Raw genomic sequence first — 26844 nt, forward strand, 5'->3', positions numbered from 1 at the left:
AATATACACAATGATAATCTGTGAGAAAGTTTGTAGGCATAAGAACAGAATGGTGTATTGGAGCGATGGCAATGTTGCCATGTTTGTGGGTCACGTTATAAAAGCTGCACTTAATGAAACAGAGAAGGCTCTTTTCTTTTCAAGTTTTAAAATATTTATTTAGGTTTCAGAAGTGTTTACATAGAGAAATGAGAGAAAGGTCTGTCGTGATATCACTAGAATGGATTAAAGACAGAAGGAGGATCAGCCATTGTCGTCTTTAACGGTCCACTTCACCGAACACGATGTCCTGAGTGCCTGCGGGAAGAGAAAACAGATGGAAATATTAGATTGATAATAAAAGAACAAAAGATAGATCTAAAATGAAATTAAAGACATTTAAACAGCTAATTTAACATGACACATTTAACCCTTAAAAGTAGGGCTGAACAATACATCGTTTTAGCATTGATATTGCAATGTGTGAAAGCAGAATATTCACAGCGCAGGATCTGTAATGTGGATTATAGTCAGGATTATAGTTAAGCAGGTACAATAGTGGAGTCATTTCAGTTTAACCATAAAAATGAGAACGTTTATTAGTTGTGTGTTGTAAGGTATGTAACTGTACGCATTTTAAATGAGCTTAATGCATTTGGGCACAAGGATTTATTGCATTTTGTAGATTAAAAGATCATTTTATTTAATAATGTTTATAATGAAGACTATGCAACTTTATTGTTCGTCTGATTATTTTATTTCTGTACCTGAATATTGTTCATTTATACCGTTGCTCTACAGTATATATCTATGCTGCCAATTAGTCTATTATATTTCCTGAAAATGCTCTCCTCTGCTAAATCTTCCCATTCAAAATAAATGCATAAATTATTTCAAAATAGCACCATTCAAGTTATTTGATGAATTATTGCAACATAAATCACAGAAAGTAAAAATACGGCAATCTGCTTTTCCAATATTGTGCAGCCCTACTTTATATATATATTTTATTGCTATCTATTTTTATTTTTTTAAACATTGTTTAATTATGAAAGTTTGCATAGAGCTAATGAAACAAATTATATAGGTGTTTAGTGGGTTTATTTTTTTAAAGTTGTACTTTTTTATATTTAATATAACATTTAAGATATTGAACCCTTTAAAGCCTAAATTATTGTTATTTTTATTCCTATCTGATTTTATTATTTTAAAAAAGAACATTTAAACATTTTTTAATTATGAAAGGTTGCATAAAGCTAATTAAACAACAAAATATAGCTGTTTAAATTGGTTTAATTTTTAACTTGTACTTTTTTTCATATCTAATTTAAATTAAGACATTTAACCCATTTAACCTAAAGTCTAAATTATTGTTTTGTTTTATTTCTATCTATTTTTATTATTTAAAAAAGAACATTTAAACATGTTTGATTAAAAGCAAAAAGCTAATAAAATAGTTGTTTTAATGGGTTTCTTTTTTAAAGTTAACTTGCACTTTTTTCATATCTAATTTAAATTAAGACAATTAACTCCTGAAAGCCTAAATTGTTTAGTTTTATTTCAATCTATTTTTTTTTAAAAAACAACATTTAAAAAAATGAATTATGGAAGTTTTGTTGAGTATAATGTTTGATACTTGATCATTTTTCTAGTTCATGTGTCAAATACTAATGTTTTCAAACAACAAATATAAAACAGATCTTAAACTTAGTTTTTATTTTTCAGCAAATTAAATTTTTTTTTTTTTTTTTACAAATATTTACAAAATTTATAATAGTTTAGATACTAAAACATTTGCATATTTAGAACAAGAATTATTTGATGAAATTTTAAAAAGATTTTCCATTTATACCTCCAACAACTGTCATTTAAGCAACAACAGGTTTTACCCACTGCTCTGCAAAGAGTATTGTATATGATATGATAAATGTGATAAACTTAGTAGGATATGTCATATAATTTCTCAAGTACAGGTTTAAAAAGCTAGTGAATATTTACATAAACACATTTGTTATTAGAAATGTTAAAGTGCACGCAGGTCTTTTAGCATATTTTATAAATGTATTTTTGTGCAGACACCAAAATTATATAGTGAGAATGTAGAGCTTAATTTCAGGGAGAAAGGAGGAAATAACTTTAGTTATTATGTTTAGTTATCCTTGTCCTGGCTTTGGCCTATTTTAGTCGGTGAAACACATTTTACATGTAGTTAATGCAGCAAACAGTTCATTAGTTAATCACAATCAGTGCTTGACATTAAAGCTGCGGTTACATTAGAGTTTGAGCATGCGATATTCTGTCGTGCGGCGCTGAGAAAAGGGGCGGGATTAAACAAGTTTATTAATTACATTTTATAAAGCGAGCGATTGCTCCATGTTTTAAATTTCGGTCCAGAGATGTCATTTTTTGATCCTTGATTAGTCTCGCGCAGTCAAGAGATGCGATTTCGCAGGTCAGAGTTTACCAAGCTTGAACTTTGCACCGCAGCAGCCTGCGAAATTTGACGCATGACCCTGTGTTTCCGGTCTGACGCATTCGCGTGCGTTAGAATGGAAGTCTATGGGAGGAAAAGCCCAGTGTGACAACAGCTTAATACACAGGTAGATTTCAGCTGCTGCAGGTTAGACAGCCACTCCCACTAACCACTTTGACTGGTTGAAAACAACTTTTTAAGCTAGTTTAGAATTGAGAAGCAGCAAAAGAAAGCAGGTGAATACAGAATGAGAGGATGATCACGCGCATGGTGAGACACGTTGGCTAACATGTATAAATTTGTAATCCTTTTCACTACTGCACATAATAAGATTTTCATCTGCTTTCTTTTGCTTAGTTATATTTGGTGACATGGTTTCATTATAATCATTTACAATCACATTACTCTAATAGGAGATTAACTTAATTTATGAAGAGTTAACTGGTGACCTGGGACCTGTGCATAGTTTTAGATTTAGATGGGCAACATGGCCGTAATTTTTTTTTTAAATGTCAATTGTTTTGTTAAAGAACATTTTTGTTAAATAAAATGTGTATAAATTCAGCTATTTTTTCTTTGTTTTGACACATTTGAAATTTGTGGTGAAGAAATAATCTTTTAAAATAAATATTTGATAAATACTCAGCATCTAGCCCTGAAAAATCATGTGAAATAAAAACTAAATGCAATGCGACACGATGAAACCACAACCCATTAGCTCATCTTCACTGATCAAGGTCATACACGACCCACAAAAAGGCTAAATGAATAGAGGCATGTGGACACAATTTAAATCAAGTAATTTTAGCATTCAAATTTATACATATAAAATATATTTTCCCCACAACAAAATTGTGCTAGTGAAAATGGCGAGTGACTAGTAACCTTGGAAAACTACAAGGCACAGTAGACATAAAAAAAGTTAATGTCAAGCCCCGATTACAATTATTTACCAATATATATATATATATATATATATATATATATATATATATATATATATATATATATATATATATATATATATTTTTTTTTTTTTGATTTGAGAAATGTATTTCACCTAGAAGCACAAATGAAGAGAGTACACTTGTGTGTGGTTTATTTTCATCTAATACTTTTTCTATTTTATTATCTGCTTATATAAATGAACGCACTTGCAGTACCACTTAATGACAATTGCTAAACAGAAAACATTGCTCCAAAAATAAAACTATGAAATTCATCAGAGAAATCTGCTCTCCGACCACAAATCGCAAACACTAGTCGAGATCAACGTTTGGATTTATTACAGTTTATCACTGACATTGATTAATGACAGATTCAGTCAAAAAAAAATGTTCTTGTTAAAACAGTCTGTGATATTTTGCCACCTTTTCTCTACAACAGAGATTTTGATTGAAATTTTTTGAAGCTTTTATTCTCAACTCTATTGTATTCTTGCTTTTCTCCTCATCAACAATACTGCATGTTTATATATATATCATTACGAGGAAGCAGTTCTTCATCATAGATTTTAAAAAATGAGTTGAAAAACAGATACCAGGAAACAGAAGTGTGATTTCTAACAACTACAGTGTGAAAACGTCCATCTTACCGATGATCGCCACCACATCAGCAAGCATGTGTCCTTGAGACATTCTGTCTAAACCAGCCTGATGGACAAAACAGAGAACATCATCAGCTTACCATTAGGATTATTATTAGTATTACTATTAGACAGATAAATTGATGGATATACAGACAGACAGACAGATATATAGACATACACAGATTTACAGTCAAAGACAGACAGACAGATGGATAGATAGACAGACATACAGATATACAGTTGAAGTCAGAATTATTAGCGCCCTGAATATTTTTTCAACATATTTCTAAACATAATAGTTTTAATAACCTATTTCTAATAATGGTTTTATTCTGTCTTTGCCACCATGACAGTAAATAATATTTGACTAGATATTTTTCAAAGACACTTCTATACAGCTTAAAGTGACACTTAAAGGGTTAACTAGGTTAATTAGGTTAACTAGGCAGGTTAGGGTAATTAGGCAAGTAATTGTATAACGATGATTTGTTCTGTAGACTATCGAAAAAAAGTTAGCTTAAAGGGGCTAATAACTTTGACCTTAAAATTTGATTTTAAAAATTAAAAACTGCTTTTATTCTAGCCGAAATAAAACAAATAAGACTTTCTCCAGAAGACAATATATTATCAGACATACTGTGAAAATTTCCTTGCTCTGTTAAACATCATTTGGTAAATATTAAAAAAAAAAAATTCAAAGGGGGGCTAATAATTCTGACTTCAACTGTATATATGGACAGACAGACAGACAGACATTTATTCAAAGTCTTTTTATTGGGATTCACAGATTTTTACATAAACTAATTCTACAAAACATAAAGAATATTAAGTTAAAATATATCATTAACAATGAGTTAAAAGTTCTGTTAAAATGATTTAATTACCAAGTGTGCAAAGCCGGGTGCTTTAATCTTGCAGCGGTAAGGCCTGCTGGAGCCGTCAGACACCAGATACACACCAAACTCCCCCTGTGGAACAGAACTAATGAGTTTGACTTGTACAAAGGTTGCAAAGGTAAAAGGTGATCAAACACCATTTTTGATTCTTATTGCTGTAAAGTCTGAGTTTCAGGACAAGACACTGCAGGCAGATATGGTAAACAAAAAAATCAGTATATCATACAATACTTAGCTGATTGACTAAATCAGGAATTGTAGGAATTGCAAATCTTTGACAAGTTTTCTAAAATGTTGTTTAAATTCTTTTAATAAATATAAATGTGCTAATTCGCACATATTTTAAGCACAACAATCTGAAAGCTGGATAAAGTCTGGTTAAACATTTAAAATTCTTAATTTTGTTTTTAGATATACATTATACTATTCTTACAGAGGAAATTTTGATAACTACTTAAAATCACCCTATAATTAAGAAAAAAATAAAGAACAGATAGAAAAAAAGACAATTTCAGAAATTAGTCACAGAATAAATTGTTGTGTATGATCAGGAAAATTGTCATGACAAAAAGCCTTTAATGTTGTAACCAATGTTCATTTTAATTGGTTACAAAGAAAATAGGTCTTTAAATTAATTTCCATTGAAAAAGTCGATTAAAGGATTAAGGTTAATTATTAAATTAGTGACTTATAAAGCACTTGCTTTAAATACTACAAATACACTCAAAATTTCTGTAAAAATCAATTTAGAGAAGCTGCATACTTTGTTAATATAAATATATTTCAAAGAATAAATCTGTTTTTAAACTAAAGAAAGTTACATTTATTAAGATGATCGCACATACTTAAACAGTAAATCCGAAATCAGTTCATGACAACAGCTCATGACAACAAAGGGCCAGACAGAATCAGCAGACATTTTTTGCTATTTCTGCACAGAATTTTCGGAATGATTTTGGCAGTATCATACCTAAAAGCTTAATAAATGAAAAAAAAAGTGATACCTTTTTAACTTATATGTATATTTACAATGCAAATCCAATTAGATTCACTTTATTTGGTAAACAAAGCAAGTCTCTCATATAATATCTCTAATAAAATACAGAAAATATTTACTTTACAAATTATGTTGTAAATAAATCATATAAATATTTTCATATTAGACAATATTATTACTGAAATAAATTTAAAAACTGAATAAACATGAATTTACAAACATTTGCACAGGTCAACAGGTAAATAAACAAAATTATGATGGGCTAAAAATTGGCGGAATTCTGCGCGCGCAGATTCCGTGTGGGCTTACATATGACAAACACCCAAAGAAGCTAAAGCTGATTTTGTTACTTAGATATTTAGCATAATAATTACTAACAACAATAACAATATTATATTTTAACTAAAGAAGATCAAGTCTATCAGATGCTTAAGAAACAATGAATCAAGCAAGTAATTATTTAATGACAACATATGAGTAAAAAAGTTGAAACATTTCAGGTTTTCATACAAACGATGTTACATTTTCTTTTTTGTTGAGCACAGGGCTGCACAATATACCGTTTCAGAATCGATATTGCAATGTGATTATGTGATATTCGCAATAGTCCCATCATGAGTATACGCAATGTTGAATGTGGATTATAATTCATCATTTCACAAGTGTTTTTTGAGGTCAGTGTGTAGGTTTTGAAAGCATTGAAGCATGAAAAAAATGTACCGCTTGTAACTTTAATAACGCTAAATTCTATTGAACTGTTTATAAAACGAAGACTATGTAGTATTATTTAACACTAAATTATTCAACTACTGTATACCTGAGTACAGCTACATTACTGCTTTTAATTCAAAACATTCAGTTGTGGTTTTTTTTTAATAGTGGGTTATAATCGCACTAAAACGTATCAAAAGGTTTTTACTACTTTTCTGTAACCGTAGTAGTGCTGTGCGTGATTTGTTTAACCTTTAAAGGTTACGTGCTGAGTGACTGACTGGCGGACTGACAGGTGCGTGATGCGTGAGGCCAGCAAACACGACGTATAGTCGTTTCTCCTTACTTCAGGACGCATTAATGCCGCTCTGTAGGTCTATTAGAGACATTTTTAAATATTCCTAGCAAATATATAAATGTTGTAGACATACTTGTTACATAAACGCACTAAATCGCACTTTAGCAGTGTTTATTTGAGAGTGCACAAGAAGATTTGCGCTTGAGCAGTGTATATTAGAGGGGGCGTGCAAGAAGTTTTGTGCACGACCAGAGGAAATCGGCTCGCAAGCAAAGAGATTCGTTTGTTCGTAAGCTATTACATAAATGCGATCACGACTTGTAAGACTGCGCCCGCGACATTTGTCATTAAAATTACGCCACAGGTAGTTGGTAGATCAGTGTAAAAAAAGGACTCCCGCCACAGCTGGAAAATATCTTAGAGAAAACACAGTACAGTTTATCTCAGAATAAAAAAATATCACAATGTTAGATTTTTCCAATATCGTGCAGCCCTAGTAGAGCAACTCTATTTGTTAAGAAAAAATGTAATGTTCAATAAATGCATTAATTATTCAAGTACAATTAAATAGTTAAAACGCCTAAATGACTGTCTGATTCAAATTTACAGAATGACAAGCAAATAGAAACAGTTTTAGTGAGGTAATTAGAAATTATTACTTTAAAATAAAATAAAAAAGAAACAGTACACAACACATAGTAACTGAAATATAAAAAAAATTGAATTTTGAAGTATTTATGTGCATTTTAGATGTTTTCTTTTAATTAGACTGAAAAAATTACTTAATTTCACAATTGACAGGTGCATGAATAAAAGTATTTGCCAGCAGTGTCTCACAATAATGGGTCAATCAGTTTATTCTCTCATATAACAACACATAAGTGTCAGAGTTCTGAGAATCAGACAGACATCAGTTGTGCAGTTATGTTGAGGCACTGCTGAATAAAAACAGTACCACAAAGACAACAACTTCACAAAGCCACATTCCCCACGTGTGCGTGCCAAGTTTAATATTAGCCCAAACCTCACCAAGCTGGATGAGATGATGACCATAAACCACTGAACAATGACGTGACCCACACTCAATCTTCCCCTGTGAACAGAGCTGGTGTGTGTGTTTGATTGTTGTACTCACCTTGGGTGCCTCTATAGCAGTGTATGTAGCTCCTGGAGGAACCTGATAGCCCTCAGTGTACAGCTTGAAGTGATGGATCAGAGACTCCATTGACGTCTGCATGTACACAAGATGAAAAGGGGGGTGTTAGATGTTGGGAAAAAAATGTTTAAAGCCCTTTAGTTGAGAGTAAAATATGGTTTATGTTTGTACACTTTCCTCATATAAGCATGTGGGATAGTTGCAAACAATTCTGTCCTCGTTTATTTTCCCTTCAGTTGTCCCAAACATGTTTGAGTTTCCTCCTTTGGTGAACATAAAGGAGGACAGCTTAATTAATGTTGGAAGTTGGTAACCATTGAGTTCTGTAGTGTTTTTTTTCTAGGGAAGTCAATGGCTACTGATTTCCCACATCCTTCAAAATAACTTATTTTGGGTTTAAAAGACCACCTCATGAAGGTTTAAAACCACTTGTTTGTGAGTAAATGTATTATTTTGTGTCAATAAAACAGCTGTTAGACTTCTTACTGACTCGTAAATTTGACAGATAGACATACAGAATAGTTAAATAGACAGCTAGACAGACAGACAGACAGACAGACTAAATAAAACTCCTTCTACACAACGTAAAGAATATTATGTGAAAATAAAACATTAAAAACAAGTAATTAATTCTATTACAATTATTACATGATGAGCATATTACCCCCATCTTACTCTCTCAGCACTGGTTGCGTTTTAGAATAGTTTAAAATTTGACTCTGTTTTTAAGTGGTTAAGTGGCACCTTCTTGTCTTTCTGAACTTGTGACTGTTAACATATCTGCTAGATGTTTAAGGTCATCAAGTCAGAAATTGGTAAAAGTTCCCAGAAAAGCTAAAAACAAAAAGGGAGACCGGGCCCTTTTCATTGTGGGCCCCAAATTGTGAAACGGTCTCCCTCTTTCTATTAGAATAATCTCTAGTGAATCCGTGTTCAAGGGGAAACTGAACCTTCACCTTTTAGAAAAGGCTTTTAACACCGGAGTTAGCTGAGCTTGCTGTTTTTTAGTTTCATGTTGCTTGTATTTTGTGTTGTTTTATTCCTTTGATCTTCTTTAATCATTTTTAACACAATTTGTGTACAGCACAATGGTAAACAACTGTTGTTATACTGCGCTTTATAAATAAAGTCTAAGTCTAAAGGTTATTGCATACTGAATCTGAAATTTTCCATTCATAATTTTCTTAAGTTAAAAAAAACTATTTCGACCTCACATTGTGTGAATCGTATTCACACACTGCCTCCAAAACTTTCGTTCGTCATTATAATTTTTTTTTTACATGTAAAAAAAAAAAAAGAAAATGGACCCAGGTTCAATTTTGTTTATATTTTGCATCTAAAAAACGCTTTGAGAGATGTTTTAGCAGTTCAGAGCCACTGTACAAGCATTTCCTGAAATAAACTTTGCATTTCCGAGTAATCATAGCGCAGCTCTTTGATAATGATCCTCTAATGCAGTATTGGATGAGCACCATAAGTAGCCTATTCCTCTTTCTTTTTCTACTTTGGACAAGAGAGGAGAACAATGCTTCACTGCTTAAATTGACTCTGAAATGTTTTGTGTTTTTTCATAATGGATTAATTAAAATGCATCAGACTCAGTGAGCAAGTTTTTTTTTAACATGACTACTTTATATGAATACAAAAAAATATGACTATGAAAAACGCATATGAAAATTTCGGACTTCAGTGTGCAAAGACCTTAAGTGTATCGGATGAAGTGTCAAGTCTGAGTGATTTACATGTTAAGTCAATGCAAAGATGCGAATAGACATCCTGCGGCACGATTGACGCATTTTGCGTGAAATAACCAATGGTTCATAAAACTGGGCTCGGCTTAGTCAGAAGCACCGCTGTTGGTCTCCATCATCCAAATATAGTTTTTGGAGGAGTTGATGAACTTACAGAGCTGGGAGCACCTCTGATTGGATCTAGTGGACTCAAATCCATGTCTATTGAGAAGTGAATTTGACGCGAATGAATTGGATTTGATGAGTGAATGAAGCAAATAAGTGCTCAAGCATCTATTTACGCTCGAACAGCACAATTCATTTGCGTGTTCCCCATCTGGTGTCAACACAGCATAAAAATTATTCCTTTTATGTTACATAATTAAATCTGTGATGTTTTATTAAGCATATCCAAAGGCCAGTTCACACGGTGTGATTTTTTTATAATCCTGAAGGAATGTAGCATGTCAAACTGCACGAACATGGCTCTCATTTCACACTGTATGATCTCAGCCGTCGTAATGTCAGCTTGAACGACAATGAAGATGCGCCATACACAATAGAAAATGCCCCCAGAGTTTAACGTCATCCACCTGTGACACTTTCACTATCATGCGTTCTGAAATGATTCCTCAGAGCAAACATAATCTTTCTGTAGTGGCAACTTTGCACACAGCGTGTCTCAATGATAAAACCAGGAAAAAAACTGTTTTGACATTTCCCTGCAGTCATTTGGATTGTAGCATGGATTGTGTCATCAGATTCTGCGCTCCTATTGGTTCTTGGATTGACACTTGGTTGTCACACTGCAGGAAAGTGTCTGAAAGTGTTTGACACTGACAGAAATTTATTGGAGGAAAAATCAGATCGCAACAGGCACTAAGCGGCTGTCAGTGACCACAGATTTTAGTCTAGGATTTCAGGAATCTTCTATGACTTCCCAAATTTTTCTTCGATGACAAAATCGTGGCTAAAATCTGATCGTGTGAGCAGGGCTTTAGAAATTAAAAAAAAAAAAAGTTAATCTACACTGCAAAACAGAATAAAAAATCTTATTTCAAACCTGAAAACATTATTATTTTACTCCTTGTGTTTGATCAAGGTTGGAGCTAAACTCTGCCGGTAGGTAGATCTCCAGAAACAGGGTTGAGCACCACTGCCCTAAAATGTCTGAACAATAGTGCATATCATTTTTATATGCTTTAGAATTTCTAATGTTCATTATGTAATATGCAGTTTTAATGGTAAAAATAAACAGTTCAAAAGTCTGAATACAACCACACTCTTGAATCATAAGACATGCAAACATCTATTGTGAATTTAACAAGAAAATAAATAAATAAATAAAAAACACTATGTAAATGTGATGATACCTTTTTGTTGAAACCATAAACATGTTTCTGTTGTGCAAAACTAATAAGCAGAACTGCATTTGTGGTTAATAAATTGCATGTCTTGCAAAAGCTCACTTCTGTGTTAAAAAAAAAAAGGAGGGAGATGTTCGGAAAGACTTCTTTAAAAAAATGAATCACTTGGTGGCATTACCTAAATAGCATCACACTGCACCTTAAATAAGTGTGTCTAGCATGTTGAAATAAACATTAAAAAAATCAGCTTGTTGAGTGCAATATACATTGGCAAGCATATCTCACCTTCATCTCAGATCTCTTTGGCGGGGCTATTTTAGCGTCATCAACCTTAATCTCGCCAGGAGGCATTTTGTTGAGACACTGATGCATGATACGTAGAGACTGTCTCATTTCCTCCACTCGACACAGATATCTGAAAATGGTCATATTTGTCATTAATGAAACCTTAAATAAAACAAGCATGGGAATATTTAATTCTCTTCCAGTGTTTGAGAGCAGCACATCAATGCAAATAATCTTTGACAGTTCAATATGATTAATAAATTCCTTACTTTCCTATTTGCCTTCAAGCTTTCACGAGAATGTTTTTTTTTAACACATTTCTCACGTGATAACATCAGCCTATGTGGTCTAAAACTAATTTATACTCTGTGGTTGTCGTTTCCTGTCATTCTGGGCTTTATGAAGTAGTTTACTCAAACTAAAACACTGACCTGTCGTAGCAGTCACCATTTGTTCCAATGGCCATATCAAACTCCACCTCATCGTATTTGTCATATGGTTGACTCTTCCTCAGATCCCATTTAATGCCTGATCCCCTGAGCATCACTCCACTGAAAAAAGCCAAGAAAGATCGAGTTAAACAGTGCAAACATATACTATACAGTTCTGTGCAAAAGTCTTAGACCCCCATTGGAGTGGATGTTCTAGCAATCGTAAAATGAAGTCAGAATTATTAGCCCCTCTTTGATTTTTCTTTTCTTTTTTTAAATATTTTCGAAATGATTTTAAACAGAACAAGGAAATTTTCACAGTATGTCTGATATTTTTTCTTCTGGATAAAGTCTTATTTGTTTTATTTTGTCTAAAATAAAAGCAGTTTTTAATAATTTAAAAACCATTTTAAGGTCAAAAGTATTAGCCCCTTTAAGCTATATATTTTTTTTGATAGTCTACAGAACAAACCATCAATAAACAATAACTTGCCTAATTACCCTAACCAGCCTAGTTAACCTAATTAACCTAGTTAAGCCTTTAAATGTCACTTTAAGCTGTATAGAAGCATTTAAAAAATATCTAGTAAAATATTATTTACTGTCAATGGCAAAGATAAAACAAATCAGTTTTTAGAAATGACTTATTAAAACTATTATGTTTGATAATATAATGTGTTGATAAAATCTTCTCTCCGTTAAACAGAAATTGGGGGAAAAAATAAACAGGGACTAATAATTCTGACTTCAACTGTATATAATTATTTCTAGGTCCACATCTAAACATTGAAATTATATTTGAAGATAAAAACGGATCTTAATATTACAATGACGATATTGGATATTTCCATCCACCTATTTTAATGCGAATTTTGAAATACTGCATAAAAACATGCTCATAAACTTAGAAAATGTGCATTAAAAATGTATACACACAACTGAACAGCATAAACTTTTTATCTGTTAAAAAAACAGTGGCAACACATTTAGTGAATAAATTCCTGTCATCAAAAGAACTGATTTTGTTTTAACAGATAATGTGATGTCAAAAACAGGCACGATGGGTCAGCATTAAGTCAAATCAATAAAAATATATAATTACTGAATTTTGATGCATTTATTAAAAAAATTAGCCTACCCAAATCCCCTATACTGGATGTCTTTGGACTTGTAGGGGAAACCGGAGCACCCGGAGGAAACCCACGCCAACACGGAGAAAACATGCAAACTCCAAACAGAAATGCCAAGTGACCCAGCCAGGGCTCGAATCAGCGACCTTCTTGCTGTAAAGTGATTGTGCTACCCACTGTGCCACCATGATGTCAAATTTATATTTATGTAAAATTTAATTAGATAATGCTTACACCGCACTAATAATGTGAGTTTGTGACTGGCCAAGGACAGAATAAAAGTCAAGACAACTAACCTATATTCAAGTATATAGATATCGATTTTCCATGACTTTTCCAGGTTTTCCATGACCGTATGAGCCCTGATTGTTTCTTTTATTAATATTACCAATAATAAAAATAATAATAATAATAATAATAATAATAATAATGGTGACGCAGTAGGTAGTGCTGTCATCTCACAGCAAGAAGATCGTTGGTTAAAGCCTCAGCTCGGTCAGTTGGAGTTTCTGTCTGAAGTTTGCATGTTCTCCCCGCGTTTACGTGGGTTTCCGGTTTCCAAAAACAGGCGTTACAGGTGGATTGGGTAGGCTAAATTGCCTATAGTGTATGTGTGTGAATGAGTGTGTATGGATGTTTCCCAGAGATGGGAGGCAGCTGGAAGGGCATCAGCTGCGTAAAACATATGCTGGATAAGTTGGCGGTTCATTCCACAGTGGCAATCACAGATTAATAAAGGGATTAAGCCGAAAAGAAAATGCATGAATGAATATATATTAATAATAATAACAACAATAATTAATATTAGAGGGATTTCTGAAGGATCATGTGACTGAAGACTGGTAAAATGAAGCTGAAAATTCATCATTGAAAATCACTGAAATAAATGATTAAATTAAATTATAAACTAGCTTTAAACAGTTATTTTTAATTAACATTTTAACATTTCACAATTATTGCAGCTTTGGTGAGCAGAACACGCTTATTTTAAAACATTTAAATATCGCCAAACATTATAATAACGTTATAATAACCTCTTTTGTTAATAACCTCTTTTAGCATCCCGGATACACAACATTTTCTTTACTCCTGGGAACCACTGACTTGCATTTAAATACAGGACCAATTACATTAATATCAGAACTTTAGTAAACCTTTTTTTCTTACTCAAAAGAATGAAATGAATAAAAATCTTGGACGACTTGAGGAAATGAAAAGCAAATTTCTACTGATGGAAAGCTCATGTAATAAAAAAATAAATAAAATAATAATCTGTGTATACAAATTAGACACCTTAGCTGACCAATCACCTTCACCAATAATAAACAGATTCACCTGAAGCCATAATTAAGTGCCTCCTCAGCGCCAATGACACCAATACCAACAGTTCTGTTCTTCCAGATACGATTATTGGTCAGCATCTGAAACAATATTGTGTTCATTTATAAACATAGGAAAACATTTGAAAAAGAATCATGGATCTACACGCAAAAATCACATTTTTTGAAAAGTATTGTGAAAGCATTTTAGGGAAGTACTGCATTCGATTGGATAAAGGTTAATTGTGCAACACTGCATTGCAACATCTCAACACAAAAGAGATTAATAGACTCTACTATTAATGAAATATTAAACTAATAGTATTAATTCAATTCAATTCAGCTTTATTTGTATAGCGCTTTTACAATGTAGATTGTGTCAAAGCAGCTTCACATAAATGGTCATAGTAACTGGATCAGGGTAGTTCAGTTTTTAGTGTTTAAGTTCAGTTCAGTTTAGCTCAGTTCAGTGTGGTTTGAAGTCATTATTGAGAGTCCAAACACTGAAGAGCAAATTCATCGATGAGTAGCTTTTCAGATCCTGAACCATGCAAGCCAATGGTGACAGCGGAGAGGGAAAAAAAACTTCACCAATAGGAGAATGAAGAAAAAAAAACCTTGAGAGAACCAGACTCAGTTCGGCACAACCATTTATATATTAATATAATCTACAACTATAAAACAGATGTTAAGTATTATATTTTTTGACATTATTTATTCACTGCATTTTCTTATCTGTATTTTAAAAATTGCAGATCTATTGTCAGCATATTCACTGAATGGGTATTCATAACTTTTAATGTATATTTCACCCAAAAATTACATTCTTAAATACATTACTCCCCTTCCACTTCTTCCAACCCTATTTGACTTTCTTTCTTCTGTTCAACACAATTTAAGATATTCTGAAGAATGTTGGAAAACATCAACCATTGACTTCCCTGCCATATTTTGCTCCAATGGATGTCAATGGCTGCTTTTTCACCCAACATTCTTCAGAATATCTTAATTTGAGTTGATTAGAACAAAGAACTTCCTAAAGTTTTAGAACCACCAGGCTGAGCAAATGGTGATATAAATTTTGCTTTTGGCTGAATTATCCATTTATTGTACCAAAACTTGCACCTAGCACTAGGAAAAAAAAAAGTCATCAGATTAGGACTTGATTTTGGCAGAAACTCCATATCAAAAGTCAAGCTGGAACAGGACATTCCTTACATATTAATACTAATAACTAGCTAAATTCCCAACTGAAAGCAGTTGTAGCCGTGGTCTGCATACCTCTTCAACTTCATCAATGCGAATAGAGAAATTCTTGCACCACTCATAGATGTCATCCATGAGACCAAGAGGCATGTCCTGAAACAAAAGAGTTCAGCTGGTTATGACAAAATGGCATTATTATATTTCATCTAACCGGATAAGATGAGGAGTTTTCATCTAGCATGACAAATCAAAGTTTACCTGATGAACTCCACCGGGTCTGACATATGCAGCATGCATTCTGGCTCCAGACACGCGCTCATAGAACTCAAACAACTGAGGAGACAAAAAATTAATGGTGAATAATTTACACACAAATATTCAACAGATTAATATAATCCTTTACAGGGCTGCAACCAACGATTATTTTTTTTTTTAATAATCGATTATATATATTTTGTTTTGCAATTAATGTATTGCATACCCATACAATGAATTGTGTATTGCACAATTTATTTATATTTAAAAATATAGGCAAAAAAATAGGTAAAGGGAATAATCTAACTTTTTAGATTATTTTTCTAATCTAATTAGAAATCTAAAATCTAATCTAATCTAATCTAATTTTTTTAAATAGAAATTGTTTACAAAAACCCTGTTTGTCTGTAGAACTGCAAAGAATTGATAGTTTTAGTTCTAGTGTAAAAATAAAATGTACAATTTATAAAATGTTACTGCTGTCATAAAACTAACTATGTTTTTTTCCTATTTTTATTACTGTTATTACGACTCCCTTTTCTTGACTCTCAAAGATAAAGCACATAAACATAATTAAAATTGCAGCCATATCTTATACGTGTAATTATGATTAATTGTGCAGCCCAAATAAAAATATTAAGAACAAACTAAACATGAACATTCACTTATAGGAATATAGTAGCAAGCTACATAAATGTATACTTAATTCCAACACTGAATTCTCTTTAAATTTCATACTCACAAGAATACCACTTATTGCTTTACATATATCATTTTAAGCACACTTAATATTAAACTACAACTATGACAAAGTGATTTTTTTTTAAGTTTTAAAAATAGATAACCTTCTCTCTCTCCTCAAACATCCAAAAGAAGGGGGTCATGGCTCCGATGTCAAGGGCATGAGTGGTGATGCCCATGATGTGATTCATGATACGGGTCATTTCTCCAAACAGCACTGCAGAAAATCAATTTAACACACTTATTCAGCTGATACAGACAAACAGATACATTCAAATATTATTCCATACTCAATTGTTGTTGTTAATTTAACATCTTCTATACATTTCAGAAGTAGTAGAATCAAAAGTACTAGTAATAGTTTTTGTCTTATTGCCTTATCGGTGGCATTTGCTATATATAGGCAACCTTGGTACTAGTATCGATTTAACTGGTACTAGTATCTACTGACTAAATACTGTTGCCTCTTTAATAGATACTAGTAGTCCTTTATTAGATAACCGGTGCCTATTAAATAGATACTAGAACCTAATCAATAAATAATAGGAATCTAGTATGAAACTAAAAACTAGAAGATAGTGAATAAGCACTTGTATCTAATTAATAAGGACTAAAAGTAAGTACTAGTCCATAATAGAAATAATATGAGAAAAACAAAGTATTAGAAACAGAAAATAGATACTAATATATTTTGCAGGGGTTCATAATCTAAAGAACTTTAAAAAAAACAGTGTTCTTGTAATATTATGCTACTGTATAATCATTATACAATTAGTGGCAAACCTATATCTCAAAGACAATTAAAAATAATTGTTAAAATTAATTAATAGAAATGTATGCAAATGATAATATAGTATTTGATAACAAAAAGATTATCATAACGAGACTATTTGGTAATCTAGTTTAATGCAGTCAATGATTGTAAACCAGACTGAAAGCGTTTCAGTTTTGTTCCTCACCTCGGATCCACTGTGCACGAGGTGGAGCCTGAATGTTAAGAAGCTTTTCGACGGCTAGAGAATATGCTTGCTCATTACACATCATGGACACATAGTCGAGCCTGTCGAAGTATGGAAGAGCCTGCAACAATACAAAGATGCAAGACAACCTTTTTTATCTGCCAGTTCGTTTTCAATTAATCTAATATAGCCAGATATCCAACAACAAAAAAATGATCAAAGTCTTATTTCTTTAAAAAAAAATCCACTTTTTTTGGAAGACAACATTACATAAAGCAGAAAACAGCATAAAGCATCATATAACAGCTCAGTTCTGACAGCTTATTAATGCCTTGTTTGTAATACAAACTTTTCAGAAAGTTATGTTTAGCCTGAATTTGGCACACAGTTTATTCCAAGTGACTTACACAGCAATAGAGTATAGATTTTATCAATGTCTTTTATCAGAAGTCTGCAACGCTCTACAATTTAAGATAAAGGAACTGAAATTAAACCCAATATTTTTGCACTACTGGGGAACCATTCTACGAAGCAAGCACTATTTAAAAAAAAAAACACATATAGCCTAGCTGAAGAAATGCTGCAGTTTAAAAATATTTAGATCTCTTCCTTTCATCTGTGCATACATTCACATACATGCATGCATACTCTACACATTTTAACTGTTATTGTGTACAATTGTGCACTGCATGCAATTCCATGACATTTAATGAACGTAAACACAGTCTGTCTTTACTGTTGTGTGTGTATATATCAATATAACATTTCAAAAATATGTCAAAATGAAAAACAATAACTTTTAGCTTGAATATATTTTTGCATGACTTCAATAGCCACTATGAGAACAACAGTGGATAACTGACCTAAGATTTTGGAAACAAATTTCAATACTTGTGGTTTGTGTGGTTGTGAAGTGCTCCCTTCTTGCAGATATGATAGCTCAATAGTAGTGATATTTAGCTTTTATACAGTCAAGTCTGAAATTATTTACACACTTGGCAAACTCTGACTTAAAGTTTTTGTTCAAATGTAAATAAAAGCTGAGAAATAATTTTTCCCCCAAAATGATGCCTCTTGTACATCGTCTTATTATCTTTAGGGAGAAGCCGGGGTCATTTCTGGTCACAAAAAAAGAAAAACTTGCTGGTTAAATAAAAGTTACTTTAAGCCAGAATTTGCAGGTGTATGAATTATTTCAAGCTTGACTGTATATATTGTTAGTCATATTTACATTATATTTAGCTTTTCTATCAGCTAATTTTTTTTAATAACCAGTTTTTGTAGTGGTCATTTTGAAGCCAAATGTATTTAAAAATGTATAGTGCTGAATTGTTAGCCTTGGTTAATAGGTACAGTTTGGTTAACTGCATTTGACTTAAGTGGATGAGCATGAAATAAAGAAATGGATGCTGATAAATAGCAGAACCATAACAATAGGTGTGAAACAATGGAAAAGAAATGATATATTAGGGATGCTCATATTGACTATTTATTCATTAATGGCCCAGTATGTTCTGTATACCGTTGTTTGCATGTTATAATAAATCAATATATTAAAAATGCAATATTTAATGTGTCAGACACAAAATAGACAAGTCATCTCTATGTTTTTTTCATTATTAAATGGTAACTAAATATTAATCTGAATAAATTTATTTCTTTATAACTTTATATTAATTGTTTGGATACAGAGTAGCAGTTGTCAGTTGGGAAAATGAACCATAACGAGAATCCCTAATATATATATACATTGATAAATGCAAACTAAAATTTAAAGTCACAAACAAAATTGGACTTTGGCAAACAAATAAAAAAATTCCCTGACTTTAAATGTCTGGAATAAACCTTTTAAATCCCATGATATTCCATAAATTCCTTGACCCATGGGACACTGTAGTACAGTGTTTCTCAGCCACATTCCTGGAGAACCACCAGCTCTGCACATTTACCATGACTCTCTCTCAACTACAAGAACAGAGAACGGACTCATGTTCTTATGCAGATCAGTCTTGCAAGGTCACCTTGGATGAACGAACTCAGGAGACCACGAGGACACAGAAGGCATCCTGTGAGAGAAGCTGTTGACCTTCATGCATTTATAACGAAGAACTATTCAAACATTACAGCATTCATACAATGCGTTTATGTTTTTTTCCCTTTTCAAATTTATGTATAACATGCACAAAAACCTTACAAATATACGTTGCACAATACAAATAAAACAGATTTTAATACCAATTTCAGCAAATAAACAACCTTATTGTGTTTAAGCCTCTACTATCATGTTCATGTTTACTTTCACCTTCTCATTTAGGGAAATTACTGACATAAATAAGTTATATATATCTGAACTTGATTAATAAATCTAAATAAAATGCTGCACTTCCCACTTCCTTTAACCCATCGCAATGATTTTTGGGAATTCTCTATTGAACTCAGTGCTCAAGTCTGCATCGATGTGTCCTCTATCAAGAACATATCTGGGAGCTTTCACGCGTCCTCCATACTTGCGGTCTTGAGCTTTGGAACTTAACTTTGGCTGTTGATGATGATGTTACACGAGACTACGAGGATGCAAGATCGCTGAAGAACGCATATTAAGAAACAGCCATGTGTCCTTAACCAAACACACCTGATTCAGATCATCAGCTCATTAGTAGAGACTGAGGGTGTACTCACACTATGCTATCCGAACCATGCCCAGGCCAGTTTCCCAGTTCGTTTGAGAAGTGAGAGTGCTCTGAATCGGGCTCAGGCATGATTCAGTTGGCTGGCCCTTGCCCAGTTAGAAGAGGTGTGCAAAAGTGCGGTTCACTTGAGCTATGGCGTGGTATGCTTGAAGTGTAAGGCCCCGTTTACACTAATGCGTTTTAGTTTGAAAACGCATAAGTTTTGCTACGGTTACGCCAACCGTCCACACTACGCCGGAGTTCTCGAGCGCCGAAAACGGAGCGTTTCGAAAACGCTGGAGAGGCCGTTTTCATTTTGAAACGCTGCTGCTCCGTCTCAGTGTGGATGATGGAAAACGGAGACATCTGAAAACGGAGGCGGGGCTGCAGACGTTCGCCTCTCTGATTGGGGCTTTTCCTGAATATTAAGTAGCCTAACACACAGTTCAGTCCTGAATCTTCTCCGTGTAAGTTCAGACTTCGCAAGTTTGATCAAGGCTGCAGTCTCTTCTTCTCAGTTTGATATGGAAAAGCAGACTATACCGAGGACACGGGTAAATCTTCAAAGGGAACAGTGTACTTTATAACTTCATTCACATCACCCTGGCTTCGTTGTTTCACTTTCTCAACAATAAAATGTAAACATGATTTAAGGAACTGCCTATTTTCATTTTAATATTAGCAACTTAGACAGCAGACATGTTGAGGCGCCGTGCTGTATAAGATGAGCGTCATCTTCACTGTCTGGATATTTATAACAAAACGGAGCCGATAACAACTGCCTCCTTTCAATTTCAGTGAAAATACGAAACATCCCCTCTCTTTTGCTGAGTATCAGTTTTAAGAATCGATAATGGCCATTTTAAAAGTATAACATACAATAAGTTTATACATTATAGGAAATAAAGGCAAGCGATAAGTCAATATACAGAATGTACGTGGTTACATTAATCATTAACTTATCTTTGCGCTCTGCCAAAACACGTTACCTGAGAACAAGTAATAGATTCCAATGCCCAAAGTCAGGGAATATGTCGTTAGCTAAAGACAACAAGATGAATGAAATATCCCGTTTAATAAATATAGTGAGATTAGATCCAGCGGGAGATGCTTGATGAGAAGTCCGACTAGCAGAGCTCTCATCTGGGTAGATGGGCTGCAGCGCTTGCCCGAGAGCGTCTGTGTGGTCACGTGATGTGCGTTTTCAGCGTTTTGGTGTGGACGGAGAGCAGTTCAGAAACGCTGGGTAAAACGCGAGTGTGGACGCGGATAGTTTTCATTCTAAAACGCCGTTTCAAAACTAAAACGTACTAGTGTAAACGGGGCCTAAGAGCAAATTGAGCCTGAGCCTGAAATTGAAGACAAGACGTGACTTTAATGGACTGTTTCATATCGATTTATTAATCATTCTTACTTTTCAATGAACACAAACTGCCATAGATTATTAAAGACACAAACCCCCCACTGCACGACAGCTGCACCTTTAGCAAACCTCCTAATTCCTGCAGCACAAGGACTTTATGATTATTTATGAGCGTCAAAAGTGGCGGATCTGTTCGGCAAAATATCTAACTGTGTGTCACTGCATCCCAAACGACTAAAATGATATAACTAAAGAAATCTCCACTGTGCCGAGCGACAGCGCTTCTCTTCTGTTAAACTGAACAGCGCATCATTGATGAAGTAAGCGTGCTCATGCCCAAATGCAATATGAGTGCGGGCCATCGGGGGAGACAGGAGAGGGGACAAGCGTGCTTTGGCCCGGTTTAAGGCAACTGTACATGGTGTGAGTACGCCCTAAAAGACCTGAAATGGGTGTGACAAATAAAGGTGACATCTAAAACATGCAGTGTTGGTGGTCCTCCAGCAACATGGCTTTTTGAGAAACAATGCTGTAGTAAACTTTTGTTTTATTTAATAATAACAACAAAATAATAATAATAATAATGCAAGTATAAAAAAATACAATAAAAACTAGCAAACAAAAAAGTTGCATCACATGAGATATGCTCTATTATTTTGTACCTGTAAGTAAGTCTTGTACTCTATCAATTTCTCCGTGCCGCGGTGCAGGAGGCCGATGTGAGGGTCGCATTTCTTCACAGACTCTCCGCTGAGCTCCATCACCAAGCGCAGCACTCCATGAGCTGCAGGGTGCTGAGGCCCGAAGTTGATGGTGAGGTTGGACAAATCCTTCTGTGCTGGTGGATCCTTATCTGAAATGAAAAAATAACTTTGATGTTCTTTTCTCTCCAGAATGCTTATTTAATATGGAATTTACAAGGCTAAAATCAAACCAACCATTCCAAGGTGGAGGTGTCCATTTGGCAACGGAGGGAGAGGGATACATCACCACTCCAGAGAACTGCTCCACCCACTCCACATCTGGCTGCCATTGCTTCTGCCTGAATTGAAAGAGAGTTGTTTTAAGTTTATTCACTTTTCTACAATTATTAAAATATTTTAACAATACTAAGTCATCAACAGCAATAAACAATACACAAGATAAAATACATTAATAATAATATATAAGATTAAAATCTAAAACAGATTGTTTACTCTTGATGAATTGTAAACATTTGGAAATTTAAAAATATTTCATTTAAAGTCTAAGCAGATAAAAATCAATGTCTAATAACATTAAAATAGTGCAGTTTTTATTGCCTTTGCTACTTTATTAGCAAGGAAAAGAATATTACTTGAGTGGAAATCTAAAAAACCCAACTAATGCTTCAATGTGAATGTGTGATCTGTTTTTATATTTAAAATGAGAGAAAATTAAATAACTAATGAAGGGAATTTTATGAGATATGGCAACCTATGATCACATACTTTGAAAAAAAAAGAAGACTCTCTCCTTTAACTGATCTATATAAAGAAATTTGTATTAAACAGGTTTAAATGTGATCACAAATATTATTTGACTCCAACCGCATGTAGAAGACCACCATAAACGTCATATTGTTTATTTGTATTATCATGTAGGTATTAATTTATCTGAATTATTTTTACAATTGATATTGTCTATCTAACTGCAAATGTAAACAATACTGCAAAGGTTTTTTTTCTTTTCTCTGTGTTTTAATTTTATTTTTATTTGAATTTAACTTGTTTGTTAATTTATTTCGTCGACAAGGGTTATCATGGAAAAAAAATACAACCTTGATTGTACAAAATGTTTTGGTAAAACTTAGGAAGAAAAAAAACAAATAAAAATAGATAGATTAAAATTAATTTTAAGCATCTTCTTTAAAAAACGTGTCCAAATACTTCTATATTACTTGTTGGAAAATAGTGCTTGTGCTGTCTTACAACTGTACAAATATAAGTGCATTTGCATTGGATGAACAATTCTTAAATCAAGTGTTTTTGTTTTACATTTTCACATTTACATTTTTTCATTAAAGTAAACTAAAAACTTTTAATGTATTTTTTAAATCCAACAAACAAAAAAAGGTCATTAAAATTAAATAATAAAAACACTTTTAGGGAGCACAATACATCAATACCATCTCTAAATGTCCATTTTTTTTGAGCAGACAATGATCTGTATATACAACTTAGTTCATACTGACCTCCATTACTAATTTATTTTATTTCATCATTGCCATACATTCTAATTACAATGGGGGAAAAAAGAATGTTCTAAATCTATATAAATTACTTCTAAATTATATTCTAAAAAAGAAACGTTCCTTTGATTTCCATGATGAATGACTTAAAACATTTGAATCTACTTGGGAAGCAAAATTATTAAAAATATATGTATTTTGAAACGATATGAGAATCGAGAATATAATTGAGGTAAAGTTGTTTTTTTTAATCACACATTCGGACTCTATATTGTTTACCTCAGTACTTTTGAATAAACAGTCTGAAATCATATGCAAGTATGACTTTGATACAACATTAGCACTATTTAATAGACTGTAAACACTGTTGTCCTTTGATAGTTATGGACTGCTAATATGATTTCTCTATTTAGACTTGACAATAGTTTTTTGAAGTTATAGTATTGAATATTATTGTATATGTGAATATAAAACCAAATGTACCTTAATAAGAAGATATACACTTTATATCCATAATGAAATCAATAAAACCCTCTTGCTTTGAAAACTTCAACTAAGACTTTTGTGTCGCTATTTTTGTGGGTCATTTTACCTACAAATATTGGTGAAGATTGCAAATTGCAAAACATAAAAAAAAACAATTGTGCCATTAAGAAAACCTCAGAGTCATGATTTATCAGAGATATCAAATGTGATTATTTTGTAACTGCTCATGTTTCATAACGGCTAACGTTAGCTTCAAGCTTGTTTTTTCCCACAGCTGAACGCAAGAATGGCAAAAGGGAAAACGACGTTTAATAATAATAGAATAATACGTATGTAAACAGGTCAAGTTTGCAATATTGCACATTAGCATGCTTTTCAAAACAATCTAAGTCGCAGAAATACCGGTGGCTAAACCATAACAACAACATCACCACAAGCAAGCCGCTGCTTCACCAAACCAATGGTAAAATTGCAGTGTGTTATTGACCGTGCTGTTCGTACCTCGTCTGAATCAGAGCACAGGCTGGAGAGCTGACATTACTGTTTAATAAAACTGAAGGACGTCCGAGTCTAGAGAGCGACCTCAGCATTGTAGCCGCCATCTTCCCTTCTGTCAGCGCTCTGCTTCTGTGCTGAGAGCTTCACGGCCGCTCTTTCACTGGGGCTCTGGCGTCACCCGCCGGCAGGAGGTTTACACCGCAGCTTCCAATCCAAGACTCATCCAAGAGCCACTAGATGTCAGTCGACTCTCGAGTTTGTTTTTAAGTTAGGAATGCCTGGTGCAGTTGATGAAGCGAATTTTTAAACTTCACATTGGCGAATATTTCTAAAAAATCAAATAATTTGACAAAACATGGAGCTAGCTCAATCACATTAATATTTTTTATTATTATTGCTGGAGACTAAGAGTGATGGGGTTTCTTCTGGATCCTAGACTTTATACATCCAAAATGTCATCACTAAAGGTATGTTTGAGCAGCACCCTGTACTTTACTGATGGGAATTTTTCATCATTCAACCAAAGGTATATACATTTTATATTCATATTATATAATATCTGTGTGGGCTGTACAGAAGCCCAGTGGTTAGCACTGTCACCTCACAGCAAGGAGGTCGCTGGTATGAGTCCCGGCTGGGGGGTTGGCATTTCTGTGTGGAGTTTGCATGTTTTCCCCGTGTTTGTATGTGTTTCCTCCGGGTGCTCCGGTTTACCCCTACAGCCCAAAGACGTGCGGTGTAATAATAATAATAATAATAATAATAATAATAATTAACAATTCCTTACATTTTTATAGCGCTTTTCTGGACACTCAAAGCACTTTACACAATGGGGGAATCTCCTCATCCACCTCCAGTGTGCAGCATCCACCTGGATGATGCGACATCAGCAATGTTGCGCCAGACCGCACCAGCTGATTGGTGGAGAGGAGACAGAGTGATGAAGCCAATTATAGTATGGGGATGATTAGGAGGCCATGATAGACACAGGCCAGTGGGGAAATTTGGCCAGGATGCTGGGGTTAAACCCCTACTTTTTATCGAAGGACATCCTGGGATTTTTAACAGATTTCCACGTCTTCCAGGTTTAATGTCTCATCCGAAAAACAGTGCTCACTGAGCAGCAAAGAGTCTCCATCAATATACTGGGGTTTTAGGACCCAGACAGACCGCAGGTTGAGCACCTCCTGCTGGCCTCACAAACACCAATTTCGGTTTTTCAGATTTTTTAAACTATCTAACAAGCAAACTAACTAACTAGCTAGCTAACTAACTAAATAACTAACTAACTAACTAACTAACTAACTACAATCATGGACCCAAGATACTCACAGAAATCAGTCCAGTTTGGTGAAGGAAAAATCACGGTTTGGGAAACAGAAAACTAACACATTCAGTATGGGGGCATGCGAGAGATCTGCAGAGTGGATGGCAACATCATCAGCCTGAGCTATCAAGACATTTGAGCTGCCCATTACATTACAAACCACAGGAGAGGGCTAATTCTTCAGCAGGATAGCGCTCCTTCTCATACTTCAGCTTTCACGTCAAAGTTCCTGAAAGCAAAGAAAGTCAAGGTGCTCCAGGATTGGCCTGCCCAGTCACCAGACATGAACATTATTGAGCATGTCTGGGGTAAGATGGAGGCATTGAAGATGAATCCACAGAATCTTGGTGAACTCTGTGAGTCCTGCAAGAACGCTTCCTTTGTCATTCCAGATGACTTTATTAATAAGTTATTTGAGTCATTGCAGAGATGTATGGATGCAGTCCTCCAAGCTCATGGGAGTCATACACAATATTCATTCTTTATCCACTGCACCATGATGTTATATTCTATACTGTACATTATTTTTTTTTGTCTAAGCAAAGTCAGACCTTACCGTCCTAATTAAAGAATTAAAAATCAAGGCATGATTATATTTTATTTTGATAAAATAAGCGTAATCTAGAGGCCTTTGCCTTTCAATTAAGCCACTTCTGATACCAAATGATCAACTAGAAGTCAAGTTATTATTTGCTTGAATACTCGACTTTTAAAACTTTTATCAGGTAGTGTACATGCAAAGTATCAGTCACACATTCAATACGTCACTGA

At 33.7% G+C, this 26844-nt stretch overlaps 1 protein-coding gene across 3 annotated transcripts; it reads right to left on the minus strand.

Moving 5' to 3' along the window:
• Window positions 1-131: 131 nt before the first annotated feature.
• Window positions 132-24920, minus strand: ndufs2 (NADH:ubiquinone oxidoreductase core subunit S2). 3 transcript variants are annotated; one of them, NM_001020645.2, is made up of 14 exons: window positions 24750-24920; window positions 22492-22595; window positions 22216-22406; window positions 17522-17642; window positions 16667-16779; window positions 15825-15899; window positions 15642-15719; window positions 14377-14462; window positions 11912-12031; window positions 11481-11610; window positions 8078-8173; window positions 4925-5008; window positions 4047-4104; window positions 132-297 (listed from the first exon to the last, which is right to left on the minus strand). In NM_001020645.2, exons 1-14 carry the CDS (start codon window positions 24848-24850, stop codon window positions 260-262), a joined length of 1395 nt encoding a protein of 464 aa, NP_001018481.2. In that variant the 5' UTR covers window positions 24851-24920; the 3' UTR covers window positions 132-259. The 3 variants fall into 3 exon arrangements, 1 of the variants encoding a protein (NP_001018481.2); XR_012382433.1 differs by lacking the exons at window positions 132-297; window positions 4925-5008; window positions 8078-8173; window positions 11481-11610; window positions 11912-12031 and having other exon boundaries at window positions 4047-4303; window positions 14186-14462; window positions 24750-24863; XR_012382432.1 differs by lacking the exons at window positions 132-297; window positions 4047-4104; window positions 4925-5008; ... (1 more) ...; window positions 11481-11610; window positions 11912-12031 and adding an exon at window positions 12187-13045 and having other exon boundaries at window positions 13642-14462; window positions 24750-24863.
• Window positions 24921-26844: the final 1924 nt, after the last annotated feature.

The sequence above is a fragment of the Danio rerio genome, chromosome 7, assembly GCF_049306965.1.
Source record: "Danio rerio strain Tuebingen ecotype United States chromosome 7, GRCz12tu, whole genome shotgun sequence".
Classification (NCBI taxonomy): Eukaryota; Metazoa; Chordata; class Actinopteri; order Cypriniformes; family Danionidae; genus Danio; species Danio rerio.